General features: G+C 40.0%; 1 protein-coding gene across 1 annotated transcript in view; it reads left to right on the top strand.

The window, feature by feature from the left end:
• FOCAD (focadhesin) overlaps nt 1–14,470 on the top strand; it is a 251,644-nt gene that overhangs the window by 52,589 nt on the left and 184,585 nt on the right. Inside the window, exons 7-9 of the mRNA XM_080921861.1 lie at nt 1,586–1,792; nt 5,865–5,952; nt 10,272–10,474. Of these exons, the coding sequence (XP_080777987.1) occupies nt 1,586–1,792; nt 5,865–5,952; nt 10,272–10,474 (498 nt within the window). The remainder of the gene's footprint in view (nt 1–1,585; nt 1,793–5,864; nt 5,953–10,271; nt 10,475–14,470) is intronic.

Below are 14,470 nucleotides of genomic sequence, written 5' to 3'. Positions count from 1 at the left end.
TCATGAATATACTCCAGAGAACTAATACGGATTTTAAGTACTTTGATTGATGTTTATTAAACAATTATACATTAGTTTCCCCTCTTCTTATGATAAGACACAGTTTTAGACTTCCTATCTGTGTCTGGTCTTGTTTGCATTTTTCTCTCTTTCCTCTTATCTTTCTTGCCTGTTTCTGTTTATTGGGCATCATTTAAAAGCAACCAACAACAACGAGAATCACTTTCTTCCCATGAAATGACTTCCAGAATTTTCACTGTTGCTCTAGTAAACTCATAGGTGCTCTGTATGTGCAGCTCAGAGATGTCTGCTTCGGAGCTGAATGTAGTGCTGTGGATAAGGCCCTGTCTGTCCTGGGCACTAGGAAGGGAACATACCGAAGCATCTACTGTGTTGTGAGATATAAACCTCCCACCTCTCCCCAGTTTGATTCAGGGTGAGACAGTGGTCAGTGAGACACACAGTTAATTTCCTCCTTGACCAGTTGGTTCTCCATCTTATGTTTGCCCATCTGGTTTTCTAGTCTAAATGATTCTTGGCACATCATACATTATCCATGTTACATGATCTGTTTTGACATAGGGATAGAGCATTACTTCCTAAGAATTTTGATAATGCTAAAGACCAGAGAACTTTTATAGCTAATTGGCTGAATTGATTTTTTTTTCTTTAGTAGAATGTTTGTAGTATGCACAGTAAACATACTCAAGGAAATGAATCACCATATAATTTAGTTATTTGGCTGTTGATATTTTGTTTGTAAATGGTTTTGGTGTTCTTTCTTTCCGCTTTGTCTTTTGGAATCTTTCTGGTTTTCTGGGAACTCTAATTGTATAAATTTGTATTGATTCTCTTTTTCTAATGGGTGACAAGCAGTGGTGGAACAGGCAGGCTTTTCTCTCGATGAACTTATGACATACAAGCATGTGGACTGGGGCAGGTGGGACACTGTTACCGAGGTCTGGGAAGCACCATGGTTGCTATGAGCCACACCACACCCTTAGCTCAGGTACAAAGTGAATGAAGCTGCAGGGTACAAAGTGAATTGGGATTTTCAAGGGACCCCAGTCCTTATCCGTCTAATGCAGTAGCCTGTTGAGAAGACACCTACTGTTTAAACATGGTCTTTTATTACATACTCCAGTGTGCTAACTGGTACATTCCAGAAGGCTTTCTGAGGGAGAACTTAGCTCATGGTGAGGGACGCTGGCCATATAACCAGGTATGTATTGAACTGTTGTAGAATTCAAAACCAGCTTTGAGGTAATGTCCTTCAACCTATAGGCATTGCACATAATTTGTGTTAATACATCTTCTTTCAAAGAAGCCAGAAAACTAACAACAGTTTGTTTTGAGAGCATCACTTACTGACAGAGCATCTGGCTGAGGAGATTGTGTGAGACAAGAGCAGCAAAGGGAGTAAAACTTGTGCTTTGGTTAGTGACAAATGCAGATGGCACACTTGAGGAGCTGAGCACCCGATTACGTAACTACATCTTCGTCACACTTTTGTTCTGTGAAAACATTTTGCATAGTTTAACGTTATTCTATAATTTTAACCTGCATAACTAACTCCCTTCAACAGATGAAAGATCTGATGCAGACGACAGAGATGATGCTGTTCGTGGAGGAGGTGTATCTAAGCCTTCTGCGCCATCCTGTTTTCTGGAAGAGACAGCTTACCCAGCTGACCCTCCAGTTGCTGTGCATCTGTGAAGTCAGCTTGAAGACAGCTGGGGACTGCTCATCTTTAATTCAGCTTTTAGAGCGCAGTGTTGAACTTCTTGGGGAGGTGAGGACAACGTGTTAATTATCACTTTAGAAAGTCTTTGAGAAGCTGGGTGGTTTTATTTGTGTAGTTTTATTGTATGGCAGAGGTGATTTGATCCCGTGCTATCAGATTGTACTATTATAGATATTTATTATGAAATGAATTATTGAATAATCTGTGTCATCGCTTAAAAGCCTACCTTATTTTCATCCATTAACATTGAATAGAAATATTGAACAAGTGGTATATTCTAAAATCTACACATTCTATGATCTCAAGATATAAGAATTGATGCAAACGAGCAATGCTAACAGAGTAAGATGGTTTTGGACTTTATTTACAAGCTATGTGAACCACACATCATGTCTCACTCTTGCAATCCCACCTTGTAGCAGCCGAGGACAATGATTTCTGTACGTTTTGGAGCCAGGCTGAGTTCTAGAACTATCTGGCCAACATAGTGAGATCCTATATAAATAAACAAACAAAACCCCAACTCAAACAGCCATATGTATACATATAAATACATATATATAAACGAAGTTTCTTGTTGGTTCCTGAGGTTAAACATTTTGAAAATTAATGTGAGAACCTTTAGTGCCTAATGTCATTGAGTTGAAGGTGTGTGTCGAGACTGGGTTCATCTGCTGACTGTTCAGTTTAAATAGTGCATACTCTTTCTTTTCTGCTTGCTCACTTTTAGCCTTTCTGTGAGAGGAATGTCCGCACACTCTTTAGGCTGGTTTCTCCAGTTGTGTGGTGTGGTGGATTTGGCTTTGGTTGAACTGTTCACCATAAGCTTGTCTCTTTTAGGCTTTTTCATTCCAAGGAAAATAAATTTATTCTTATCAAAAAATAAGCAATGACATTATCAATTTAGGATACCCGGTAATTTCTCCAGGTGCAGACCAGACTAAGCATTGTGGGTTTGCACAAGTTAGGAGCTGGCAGTTTTGGAGACACGGTCTCGGGATGACTCATGCATTCTTCCTGTTCTGTGTGAGTCAGCTCAAGAATTCCTAGGAAGAATGGTCTGTGGGCATAACTGGTGGAGTCTGCTCTCCAGGCCAGGGCCTGCCAGAGCTGTGGCTCTCAGGACCGGGCGAGCAGAGTAGTCTTCCCCTCTGTGTCTTCTGCCCCAGGCAAACTTTATTGAACCTGCTTTCACGTTCTTTTATAAGGTGTTTCCATGAGTAAGACTGTAACGTTCTTGAGAAGGAGGCCTTTCTTATTACCAGGAGCATATCTGGACCAGCATATGTCATTAGTCCCTGTCACATGGGTAGTGTTCAATTGTATCTTTCATTTGAATTGAGGACTAAACTGTGACAGATATTTTCTGTCATAAAGAACCTTGTGGCACCTGTAACTAGTTAAGGCATTTACTCCTTCTCCTGTTTCTAGCCAGGCTCTGTGTTAGATTCTTTCTGTACAGACCAAGCAGAGCCCATGTTCTTCCAAAAACAAAAAAGATCTGAGAATGGAGTTCATTTACAGATGTGATCGCAGGATGGGAAGGGGTTGAGCTGGGAGAAACAACAATATGGCCATCCCTATAGGCAACCAGTTGCTCCATTCATTAGTCTCCACCCAGAAGCCTTGGGAAATGTTTCAGACCAAGAAGCAGGATCTAGGGCAAGGAGTAACCACCTGCCCAGATGACTCCCTGCCACTTTGCAAAGCTTTCCCCTCTGGGGCTTGACTTTCTCGAGCTAGCAGTTTGGGGCAGAAAGCAAAGAGTCCTGTTGTGGGGCTGTGTGGTAAAATGTTCAGATTGATTTTGTGCAGGTCGTGCATATGTTAGGACAGGGGGAGCTGTAGTGAGTGGAGGGGGCAGGAGAAATGGCAGCCCAGTGGTGTGTGGCCACTGGTGAGTTGCCCATGTTTCAGTGGATGGCCCTACACCCACGCACACATGTGCAGTACTAATAGGAATTTGTGGGTTAAGAGAAGGGGGTGTGAAGCTGGGGAGTTCATGTTTGAGATTGTGGGGAGGTAGAGGGAGTCAATCGGGGATCGATACAATCATATCTCATTGAATACATATATGAAATTCTCAAAATATAACAAAAAACAGAAGTTTGTGATCTAAGATTTATCCCCTCTAATCCTGCACCATTTACTCAATGTTTTTGAAATCCCAAATCTCTAGCTCCTTTTCTGTTATCCTCTGTTTTTTTATGCCTGTCTCACATGTGCCAGAGAAGTTCTCTTTCATTTATGACTACTTTTTAAAAATTTAACACTTATTTATTTACATTCCAAATGTTGCCTCCTCTCCTAATACTGCCTTCCAGAGTTCTTCACCCCATTCTTCCTCCCCTTTGCCTCTGAGAGAGTGTTCCCCTGGAGTGGGGGCATCCCTCCTTCCTTGGGCATCAAATCTCTATAGGATTAGGTGCATCCTTTCCCACTGAGGCCAGACAAAACAGTCCTCTGCCACATATGTCTGGGGGTCCCTCACCAGCCCATGTATGGTCTTTGGTTGGTGGCTTAGTCTCTGGGAGCTCCCAGTGGTCTGGGTTAGTTGATACTGTTGGTCTTTCTGTGGGGTTTCCATCCCCTTTAATTCCTTCAAAAATTCCCCTAACTCTTTCATAGGGGTCCCCAACTTCAGTCCAATGGTTGGCTGTAAGCATCTGCATGTATCTCAGCTGCTGGTGGAGCCTCTCAGAGCACAGCCATGCTAGGTTCCTGCTCGCATGCACAACATGACATCAGTACTGCTGTCAGGACTTGGTGCTTGTCCATGGGATAGATTACTTATTTAGAAGCTCTAGCCACTGAGGATGTTTTTGTTCAGTTTTAAAATCTAAAGATGCTTTTTTATTTTTTGCCTTTTCAATGACAGCTGGTATGGAAGAGGCATTCAGCCAAGCCATTAATACACTGTGTTATGGTTTTTCTATGAACCTCTTGGACGTTTCCAAATTTGGAATGTAAATACTTTTGCTGCCTTCCTGTTTTATATATGGACATATAAAAATTCAGGGAAATATGGCAGGGACTGCTGCAGTGATGTATGTCTCGAGTATATTGGTTGCTTTGCCTGCTTCCTTGCTCGAAACTACACTTCAAAGCAGGAGACATAGATAACTCCAAAAGACACAGATGGGCACCTCTTACTTAACAAAGTTTAATTACCCTTTTTCTTTTGATGTTTTGTTTTTAAAGCTCATGACTTGGGGATTTAGAAGATGTTATAGTTTAGTTTCCTTCTTGCCGTGGTGCATGCGGGAGGGAGGGCATTATTGATTTATGCCAGAATTGATAGGGTCTCATAGAGACTGTTTTTTCTCATCTGTTTCCTTTCTGTTTGTCCCTGTCACATGGCTGCCCCACAACCCCCCTTTGTCTGTCTTTATCATCATGATTTGACTCTGCAGGCTCTTCTGTAAGATTTCTGAGTGGACTGAAGCTGCCGTATCTTTTTTGTTTTGCTCTTGTGTCATCTTGATTAGAACTTACTGTGCCTGTCATCTTCACTTCACTTACGAGATGCTCAACTTGATGTTGGCATATTCTACGCTTGTTTCTTTGTTACTGTTAAATATGCTCAATAAATTACGATCCCCCCCCCCCTTCACACCAATGCTTCTTTCCCATAATACAGTTTGTTAAACTACACTTCATGTAATTTATTTTGTAAGATATATCAATGAATTGTGTCTGATGTTAGGTAAATAGAAATAAATTAGCTACTTTCCCCCAATGAAACGATCCTGAATCCAGCATTTCAGGCTGTTACAGTGGCTCACAAAGATTTATTCCTCTAAATATTTTTCGTAGGAAGTTTTCTTCTTTAACAAAACCCAAATCACCCACCTAACTAAAGCAGGGAGAATGAACCAAAATACAAAGTTCTTCTCTTCAAATTATTTCTCATAACTCTGTTGCTTTTTAGCCACTGATTTAACCCTTAGCCTGCCCCGAGTAGTATTTGCCAGTTATTTCTTCAGTGGTACAGACTGGATTAGGCCTTCTATTCAGTGTTTACAACTGTTCATTGAGCTATGTTTTTCTTAGGTTTATGCTGTGAAGCCATGGTTCCTGGATTCTCTTTAAGAAACTTTTTGTTCTCTTCTATTTCTAGGATTTTCCTGTTGAGTTGGTCATTATTGGAATTGCTTTAATACTTCTACAGACTCCAGCAAGTCAACAGAAGCCAGTATTAAACCTAGGTAAGTCAAATAGACTCTGCAGAGATCAGTGTAAGTGCGTGTTTGCCAGGTGTTCTAGAGGAGCGGACCGTGCTTCTCTACACGGTTTGAGCTTCTGTCTGGGTTCTTCCTAATCACTACCAAGAAGAGCTTATTTCTCTATTCCTTATTACTATAGTGCTAGCCTGGGCATGTCTCCATGTCTTTTAATTGCCCAGTATCTTCCATGCACTTTAGATTGTAATAGGAGTAATAGCACAATGCTGTTTAAAAATGTGTATGTGGGCATTTTCTTTATTCATAATTATCTACCAAAATGAGAATAACAGAAGACTCTTGTGAGAAGTTAAGTGTTTTACAGGTTGTGTTTGTTTTAAAATTCTATTTTGTGCCAGAGAGATGGCACTTGCTGTCATACCTAACAGGTTGGGTTCAATCCCCAGAATGCACTTGGTGGAAGGAGAGAATTGATCCCATCAGTTAGTCTCTGACCTACACACATACAGACACACAGACACACAGACACACACACACACACACACACACACACACACACACACACACACCCTCTACATCCCTCACATATACACCCCACTGCAGAAAACCCCATACTTATATGAACAATTTGTAATTGATGTCCTTTTGTTAACTCGGGTTAGAAGGTGAATGGTGGTGATGGTCCTTGATTGGCTCAGACTGATTCAAAGGAGTGTGAGTGCACACTGACAGGGAAGCTCAGTGTGCTGGTTCTGGGAAGTCCACGAGTCAAGTTGCTATCCCTGATGGGCAAATGAGACTTATTTTAAATTTTACTGTCTTTCTTTATGTTGTTTCACTTTGCTTCCTCTAATATCAAGTTCAGGTTAATAATGAACTGAAAATGAAAGTGCCTTAGATAAATTTCTGTTGTGCTTTCTCTGGGACATTACTTTGGTAGTATCTTGAGAGTGAATTGCTCGGAACTGGTCTCAGTGCATGGAGGAGACCCGGTCCCTTAGATTGCTTTGCCTCATGCTCATTGTCTGCTCCTCCCTGGTCCTTTCTGCATGACTTTGTCTTCACTCCAACAGTGCACATGGCACTTCCTGGAAGCCGTGTGCTCCAGGCTGCTACTTCTGCTGCTTCTACAAAGTTTAATTGTGGTATAATTTAAATATCACAAGATTTACCATTTAAAGTCTAAATCTCTGTCTCCTACATTTCTTATATCTAATGCTATTAATCATCATTTCCAGGTGCAGCCATTGAGAAACATTACTCTGTTTTTTGGGGAAAAAAAATCTACTTGAGCTGGTATTAACACTGGGTGCTTTTCCAGAGGACCTGGACTTGAGTTCCATCACTTAACATGGCAGCCTAGCAACCATCTGTGGTTCTGGCCTAGGGGATCCTGTGTCTTCTTCTGATCTTTGAGAGCACTGAACCCATATATATGTATATGTGTGTGTGTGTGTGTGTGTGTGTGTGTGTGTGTGTATTTATGTGTGTGCATGTATATGTGTGTGTGTATGTGTGTATGTATGTATATATAATAAACAACATAAAGGTATTTATCATTAATTTGTATGTGTGTGTATATATATAATATGAACAATATAAAGGTATTTATCATTAATTTGTATGAGTGTGTATATATATAATAAACAACATAGAGATATTTATCATTAATTTGTATGTGTGTGTGTATAATGAACAACATAAAGGTATTTATCATTAATTTGTATGTGTGTGTGTATATATATATATAATATGAACAACATAAAGGTATTTATCATTAATTTGTGTGTGTGTGTATATATATATATATAATATGAACAACATAAAGGTATTTATCATTAATTTGTATGTGTGTGTGTATATATATATATATATATATATAAAATGAACAACATAGAGATATTTATCATTAATTTGTGTGTGTGTATATATAATGAACAACATAAAGGTATTTATCATTAATTTGTATTTGTGTGTATGTGTGTGTGTATATATATATATATATGTATGTATAATAAACAACATAAAGGTATTTATCATTAATTTTTATGTGTGTATCTGTGTGTGTCTGTTTGTGTGTGTATATATATATATATAAATAAAATGAACAACATAAGGGTATTTATCATTAATTTGTATGTGTGTGTGTATATATATATATATCCATATATATACATATATATAATAAACAACATAGAGGTATTTATCACTAATTTGTGTGTGTGTGTGTGTGTATGTATATATATAAAATGAACAACATAGAGGTATTTATCATTAATTTGCGTGTGTGTGCCATCACATGCTTGCAGAGGTCAGATCTCATAGCGCATTCTTTCCTTTCACCTTTACTGTTCCAGGGCTGTTCAGATCACTGGGTTTTTGCAGGGCAAGTACTTCATCCACTGACTTACCTCACCAGCCTTAATGTCTTTTGTCCTTGTAGATTTACCTTTTTATATAAGTGGATTATAATTATTTTATTGACAAAAAATTTCCCAAAGCTCTAGAGAAACTACATTTCTAATTTTTAAGTTGCAAACATGTGTTTTGGCTCATGCACAATAGAAAAATGACACAGGACCAAGCAAATGCTTTGTGCAGCTGTTCACCCACAGACTTCTGTTTCTCTGGTAAACCAATGCCTGTTTTGAGGTTATCTTGGTTAAGGGATTAAACCACAGTGAAAATTGTTGAGACAGTCTGTCATTTGAAACTGTTTAGTATACTGGGAAACTATTTAGTTTTCAAAGTAATAGATTATCAAGAGAATGTCAATCATTTCAAATTCAAAATGCAACCATTAATTGTGTACTAACACTAGCCTCACTTATAAGTAATAGCTTATAAGAAAATCTGGAGAGTTTATAATAATATTGAATATGTATGCTATGTGTTTCCTATTTTCTTATATTTTTAAATGACTTGTAGACAACCATGGATTTAGGCCAGTATTTTGGGAAGCTATCTCATAGTAATGCGTGTTTGTACTTCAGCTCAAGTTCAAACAGAACACCAACAATACCACATTGTTGTGATTTAATGCCCAGAGATGATTTTTTTTTTTTTTTGGTGTAGTAGGGGAAATTACTTGATTACTTTGACAATTTGACCCTGATGCCTATGAGTAACATCTTTATTGTTTTTATTGGATATTTTACATTTCAAATATTATCCCCTTCCCTGGTTTCCCCTCTAGAATCCCCCTATCCCATCCCCACTCCCTCTGCCTCTATGACAGTGCTCCCCCCCACTCCTTCCCGCCTCTCCACCCTGACATTCCCCTATACCGGGGCACCGAGCCTTCACAGGACCAAGGGCCTCTCCTCCCATTAATGCCTGATAAGACCATCCTCTGCTACATATGTAGCTGGAGCCATGGGTCACCCCGTGTGTGCTCTTTGGTTGGTGGTTTAGTCCCTGGGAGCTCTGGGAGGTCTGGGTGGTTGCTATTGTTCTTCCCATGGGGCTGCAACCCCTTCAGCTTTTTAGAGTTAGAGTAACATCTTTAAATCAGTGTTTATTGAGCAACCTTGAAAAATATAGTAAGGACAAAAAGTGTACTTGTGTCCTAACTCATTTCATTATTAGTCTCCAGGAGACCCTGTGCATGGCTAACTCACTGCACATCTGCATGTGCACATCTGCATCTGTGTCTCTGAAGTGGAGCCTGAGTCCCCATGAAAGGAACCACTTATTGTAAAAGGTGTCATGGGTGCTTAGCTTTGGGACTTCAGCAATTTGATTCTTAACAGCCTAGTTGACAGGTCTAAGGCCAGCATGTTATTAGTTCCTGTCATACGGATAGTAGTCAATTATGTCTTTCATTTTAATTGAGGACCAGACTGCGATCCCACCTTAGGATCACCTCGTCGCTCACGTAAGCATCTGCTAATGTATAATCTGGCTTCTTTGTTGAAGGCGCACTTCTGCCACCCTCATTACTTGCTGGTCAGGGACCTGTGGTCTCTTGGTTGATTGGTAGTAGGAGCTGAGAAGTTATTAAGGACAAATGTTTAACTGTATTTAAAAAAATCCACAGTGATCAAAAACTAGAGTTGGTTTATATTTAAATCACACATATATGTATATATATGTAAATGTATAATATGTGTTTTCTTTACACGTTCTCTTATTTTTTCTGTTATGAATATCTACAGCTTAAAAAAAAAAAAAACATGCAACTAACTTTTATCTTGCTATTATTCATTTTACCCTGACTTGTTCTTCTAGTTGTGTCTGGGCTGGTTGTGAAAGTGTAAGAATCACTCTATTTCATGGGTAAAACATTCTGTTTTCACTGTCGTTAATTAAAATAAAATTGTGAACTCTATTTTGATGATTAGCTTTGAAGCTCCTCTCGCTTCCTGAGGGTCAGAAGATCCCGAAGGCATCACTGCTGCTCCTGGTGCCTCTTCTGCAGATACTATCTTCTGCAGCCTTGGAAGAGCGTCTGAGCGTGGGTGAGGAAGGCCTCTCCAGGCAGCAGCTAGCTCTCAGTCTTTTGGAAGTGCTACAGAGAGAGTGTCACGGAGACAACCGGCACACGGTAATGAGCACCCTGGTTTCTTTTCTCCACCCGTGTGCATTTTCTGTCCCATCTTGGTGAAATTCTGCTTAGATGCAAATTCATCGCACCTTTCAGGTTTGTCAGCAGTGAGGTAGATATGACACTGTGCTGGGCTGTGAAAGGAGGTTCAGCAGTCCTATGCTCAGTAAGTTGTAAAATGCTGTAGGCTCTTCCTTTCTGGGATTCTAGTGTATATTAGCTGCTCATGTTACTGGCTAGTCTTGAGAAAAAGAAAGGAAATCGGTTTAATCTAATTATTTATTTAATCTATGAAATCTGTTTAATCTAGTTGCTTTTTTCCTTTTTTTTCCTTTCTTCCTTCCTTCCTTCCTTCCTTCCTTCCTTCCTTCCTTCCTTCCTTCCTTCCCCCTCCCCTCCCCTTTCCCTTCCCCTCCCCTTCCCTTCCCCTCTTTTTCTTTCTTCCCTCCCTTTTCTTCTTTTCCTTTCCCTTCCCTCCCCTTCTCTCCCTTTCCCTCCCCTTTCCTTCCTTACATCTATTTTATGTATATGTTGGAGGTTTTCCACAAAGGCCAGAAGAGCAATTCAGTTCCCTTGGAGTTGGAATTTACAGGTGGTTGGGAGGCACCGATGTTGTCTTGCCCTCTCTAGAGTTTCTTTAGTATACTTGAACATGGAGTCTTTCATTTCAGAGACTTAGTGTATGTCCCATATCTTGCTAGACAAAGTCTCTTGCTCAAATTTTGGAAGTTCTGGCCTTAGTATAAGATTTATATTGCATGTTATGTTAGGTTTCCTGGCTGGTGGCTCTTGTCTTCATGTATGCTATGTTTTTCTGCTTCATGTGGAAAAAAAGTCTGTCACATTGCTTTTTTATTGCCTTGCAAGACGTATGGCCATGGATGAAGACCGTATGTCAGGCAGCAGTTGACTCTGAGTCTTTTGCTGATGCAGCGGGGGGGGGGGGGGGGGGGGGAGGGGGTTGTCCTTTTTACCTATTCTGTGTTCTCATTCCCCCACCCTTTTTATTTTAAAATTATATGCATGTATGTGTGTACACACATGTACACATACCAAAGAACATTTGTGGAGATCAGATGACAACTTTTATGATTCAGTTCTATCTCTCCACACTGTGGATGGATCCCATAGATTGAACCCAGATTGTCAGGGTTGACAGCAAGTTTCTTTTCCCACTGAGCCCTGTTGTTGGCCCTCTGGTTTCTCTTTTCTGTGATAGTAGCGTAAGATGGCTGGGTCCTAGACCGCTTTGCCAGGTCTCTTGTTTCATAGTGCGTTTAGTAAAGCATGTTACTTCTCTCCTCTCTTTGGGGATGGGGAAGATCCTTAAGTAAGATAAAGCAAGCAGTATCCAAAGTCTCTGTGGAGGGTACCCTGCAAACTTAAGCTGGAACACATTTGTCACTTCACCTGGATAAAGAGAGGCCTCTGTAGTGATGCATTGTTAGAGCTAGGGTCTGTTCATCATTACTGCTTACCTGAGAGCATACTGGGAACAAAGTAAATGTGTATTACAGCTTCCTTGGTCCAGATCATTACACTATAATTCTGATTCTTGAAATGAATATATATCTGACTTAACAGTAAGAGAAGGAAATTCTATTTGAGTACTAAAAAGGCTGACAAGAATTTAATAACTTTTTTTTATACCTTACTTCCTAATTCACTATATAGCATAACGATCGGGTCCTGGGTGTGGCCAGGGCTGAGGGCCAGTGCCAAGGTTCAGGCAGGATATATTTTCACAAGTGTTACTTACTGAGGCTCACCTTAACTCTAATACCTAAGGACTGGGCTTTCTGTTTGCTCAGGTGTGTGTATTTTATTCATTAGCTATGGTAGCAGCATTTTCTCTTCAGCAGCTGTTGGCAAGAGGAGGAGGAAGGGGTACTTCCAATGCTATAAACTTTCTCTTCATGATGCTGTGCTGTCAGACTGAGGCCATGAATAGACCTCTATGCCTTTGCAAGACACTCAAGCGACATTTACAGTGGGTTTCTCTTCCTCAGGTACCAGCATAGGCTGTTTATTCCAAATCTTCGCTTTCACACAGAATGCTCCTTTTTTTGTTCTCTACATGAACTGCCCGTTCCTCCAAACACAGCCAAGCGTTCTCAAGTCCAAAGTCAGCATTCACTGTGCTTTGTGTTTTCAGCTTTTCTTTTCTTTAGCCAGTGCACACAATACTGTGTGCTAATGCGGAAGGTTCCATCTCTGTACCTTCAACTCTGGGGAGCTCACTGGGGGAGAGAATTATGACGCTTACCAGGCCTTTAGGGAAGGGCAACAATGTAAATGATTCACATTAAATTGCACTAGTCATTGCTCATCTTGTGTTTTTCTGTCCCAAATGTCTCTGCTTTTTATTTCTCAGCTGACTATAGGAAAGGGCTTTAATTAAAAATAATTTAGCCAGTGTCCGAGTGCCTTCTTTCTCTTTTACTTAAATAGCATCTGAACTTACTTATCCTTTCATCCAGAGTACCCGATCCACTGTTTAGTGCACGGTGGATATTCAGTACTTGGCAAGTTTGATTCATAGAAAACGCGCACTCCTCCCAAGACTAGCCCGTTTTCTTATTGATTTATTGTAGATAGTTTTCTACAAAAGGCACACTTTGCTGTTGTTAGTGATTTCTCTAGGTGATTCTGACTCAGTGTTTGAATATAACTAGAGCTGTTCTTCAGAAGTACAGTTTGTAGGTTAAATACCACACCATGCCGAACTGCCATGGCTCCTCCAATTTCAAAGCCTGAGAACCATGAAATAAAACATGCTTTAATATCTTTGCATTGTCAAGATATAAAAAGGCATGATTGTAAGCATGATATTCATCTTTTTAAAGTCTAACATGTATTTTTATATGTTTGAGAAACAAGATCATTTTTTTTCTACTTGGCTATTAAGTGTGATATTTTAAACCATATCTATTGTAATCTCAGATTAAAAAACCTATGAGCTAGTAGTTGTAAATTCTAAAGTGTTTAAAAATTCTCCCAAGATAATGGAGAAGAATAAAAATTACCACAGGTAATTGCTGACTAGTAAAGATCCTTAGTCATTCCTTAAAGAACAGCATGAGAGTAATACTGTGGAGAGCTGTTACTCCTCTCAGATAAAGAGGCAATCTGACTTCTGCGCCCTCTGATGACAATGACCAACACTGAGCTAAAGGGAAAAGAATTAATGCTGACCAGGTACCACTGTGTTATCACAGAGCCCCACAGAGGACGGATATGGAGCTGTGGATCACACTGAGTAACTGACAGTAAGACAGATTTGGGAGAACCTTTTGGGGATGGGGCATGAAGTGGATGAGATGCGGCAAATGGAGTCCCGGGGCTGTGCTCATTCATATGACAAACTCAGTCCTATCAAACTGTTCTAGTTGGTGGAAAGATTAGGATAGCTCGATTCAACTAGGGTCTACTGCAAGCTTATTTGTGTTTGTGTGTGTATGTTTAACTATATAGTCTTTCTGGGCCCTGTTGATCAGATAGTACCAGATAGCCTTATATCTAGCATTGTAGGAAGCAGTAACCATATGGAATATTTGTTTCTTAAGTAGTCATGGAAGTTTCAGTGAGTTGCCATTGCCTTACTTAGACCTAAGTTAGGACTTACTGAGCATTACAGTACGAGAAACTTCTGTTTCTTAAAATGACTCTAAAATAGGTTCCCATCATTGCCAGTCATTATTGCCTGGTCGTTTCTTTCTTCTGTTTTCAGTTCCATGGCTTTTGACTAGTGTCTGATTCTCTCTGGGCCCTGGTGAATAAGTAGCAATGCATCATGCTGTCATAGGGTTGTGGACTCCAGTCTGTGCTCTCTCTTAACTGTATTGGCACACCACACCCTGTGAAGTAGTTTATCTAAGAGCTAAGTTAGGCACAGAGAAGGAAATAGCTTGCCAAAGGTTATGCTCTGGGAGTTCCCTCCCCTTTTAGATTTATTTTATGTGTATGAATACCTTTGCCTAAATTTTAATAGTATAT

Source organism: Micromys minutus (genome assembly GCF_963924665.1).
Source record: "Micromys minutus genome assembly, chromosome: 9".
Classification (NCBI taxonomy): domain Eukaryota; kingdom Metazoa; phylum Chordata; class Mammalia; order Rodentia; family Muridae; genus Micromys; species Micromys minutus.
The sequence above is the reverse complement of the archived record's forward strand: the minus strand, read 5'-3'. Positions and strand labels throughout refer to the sequence as shown.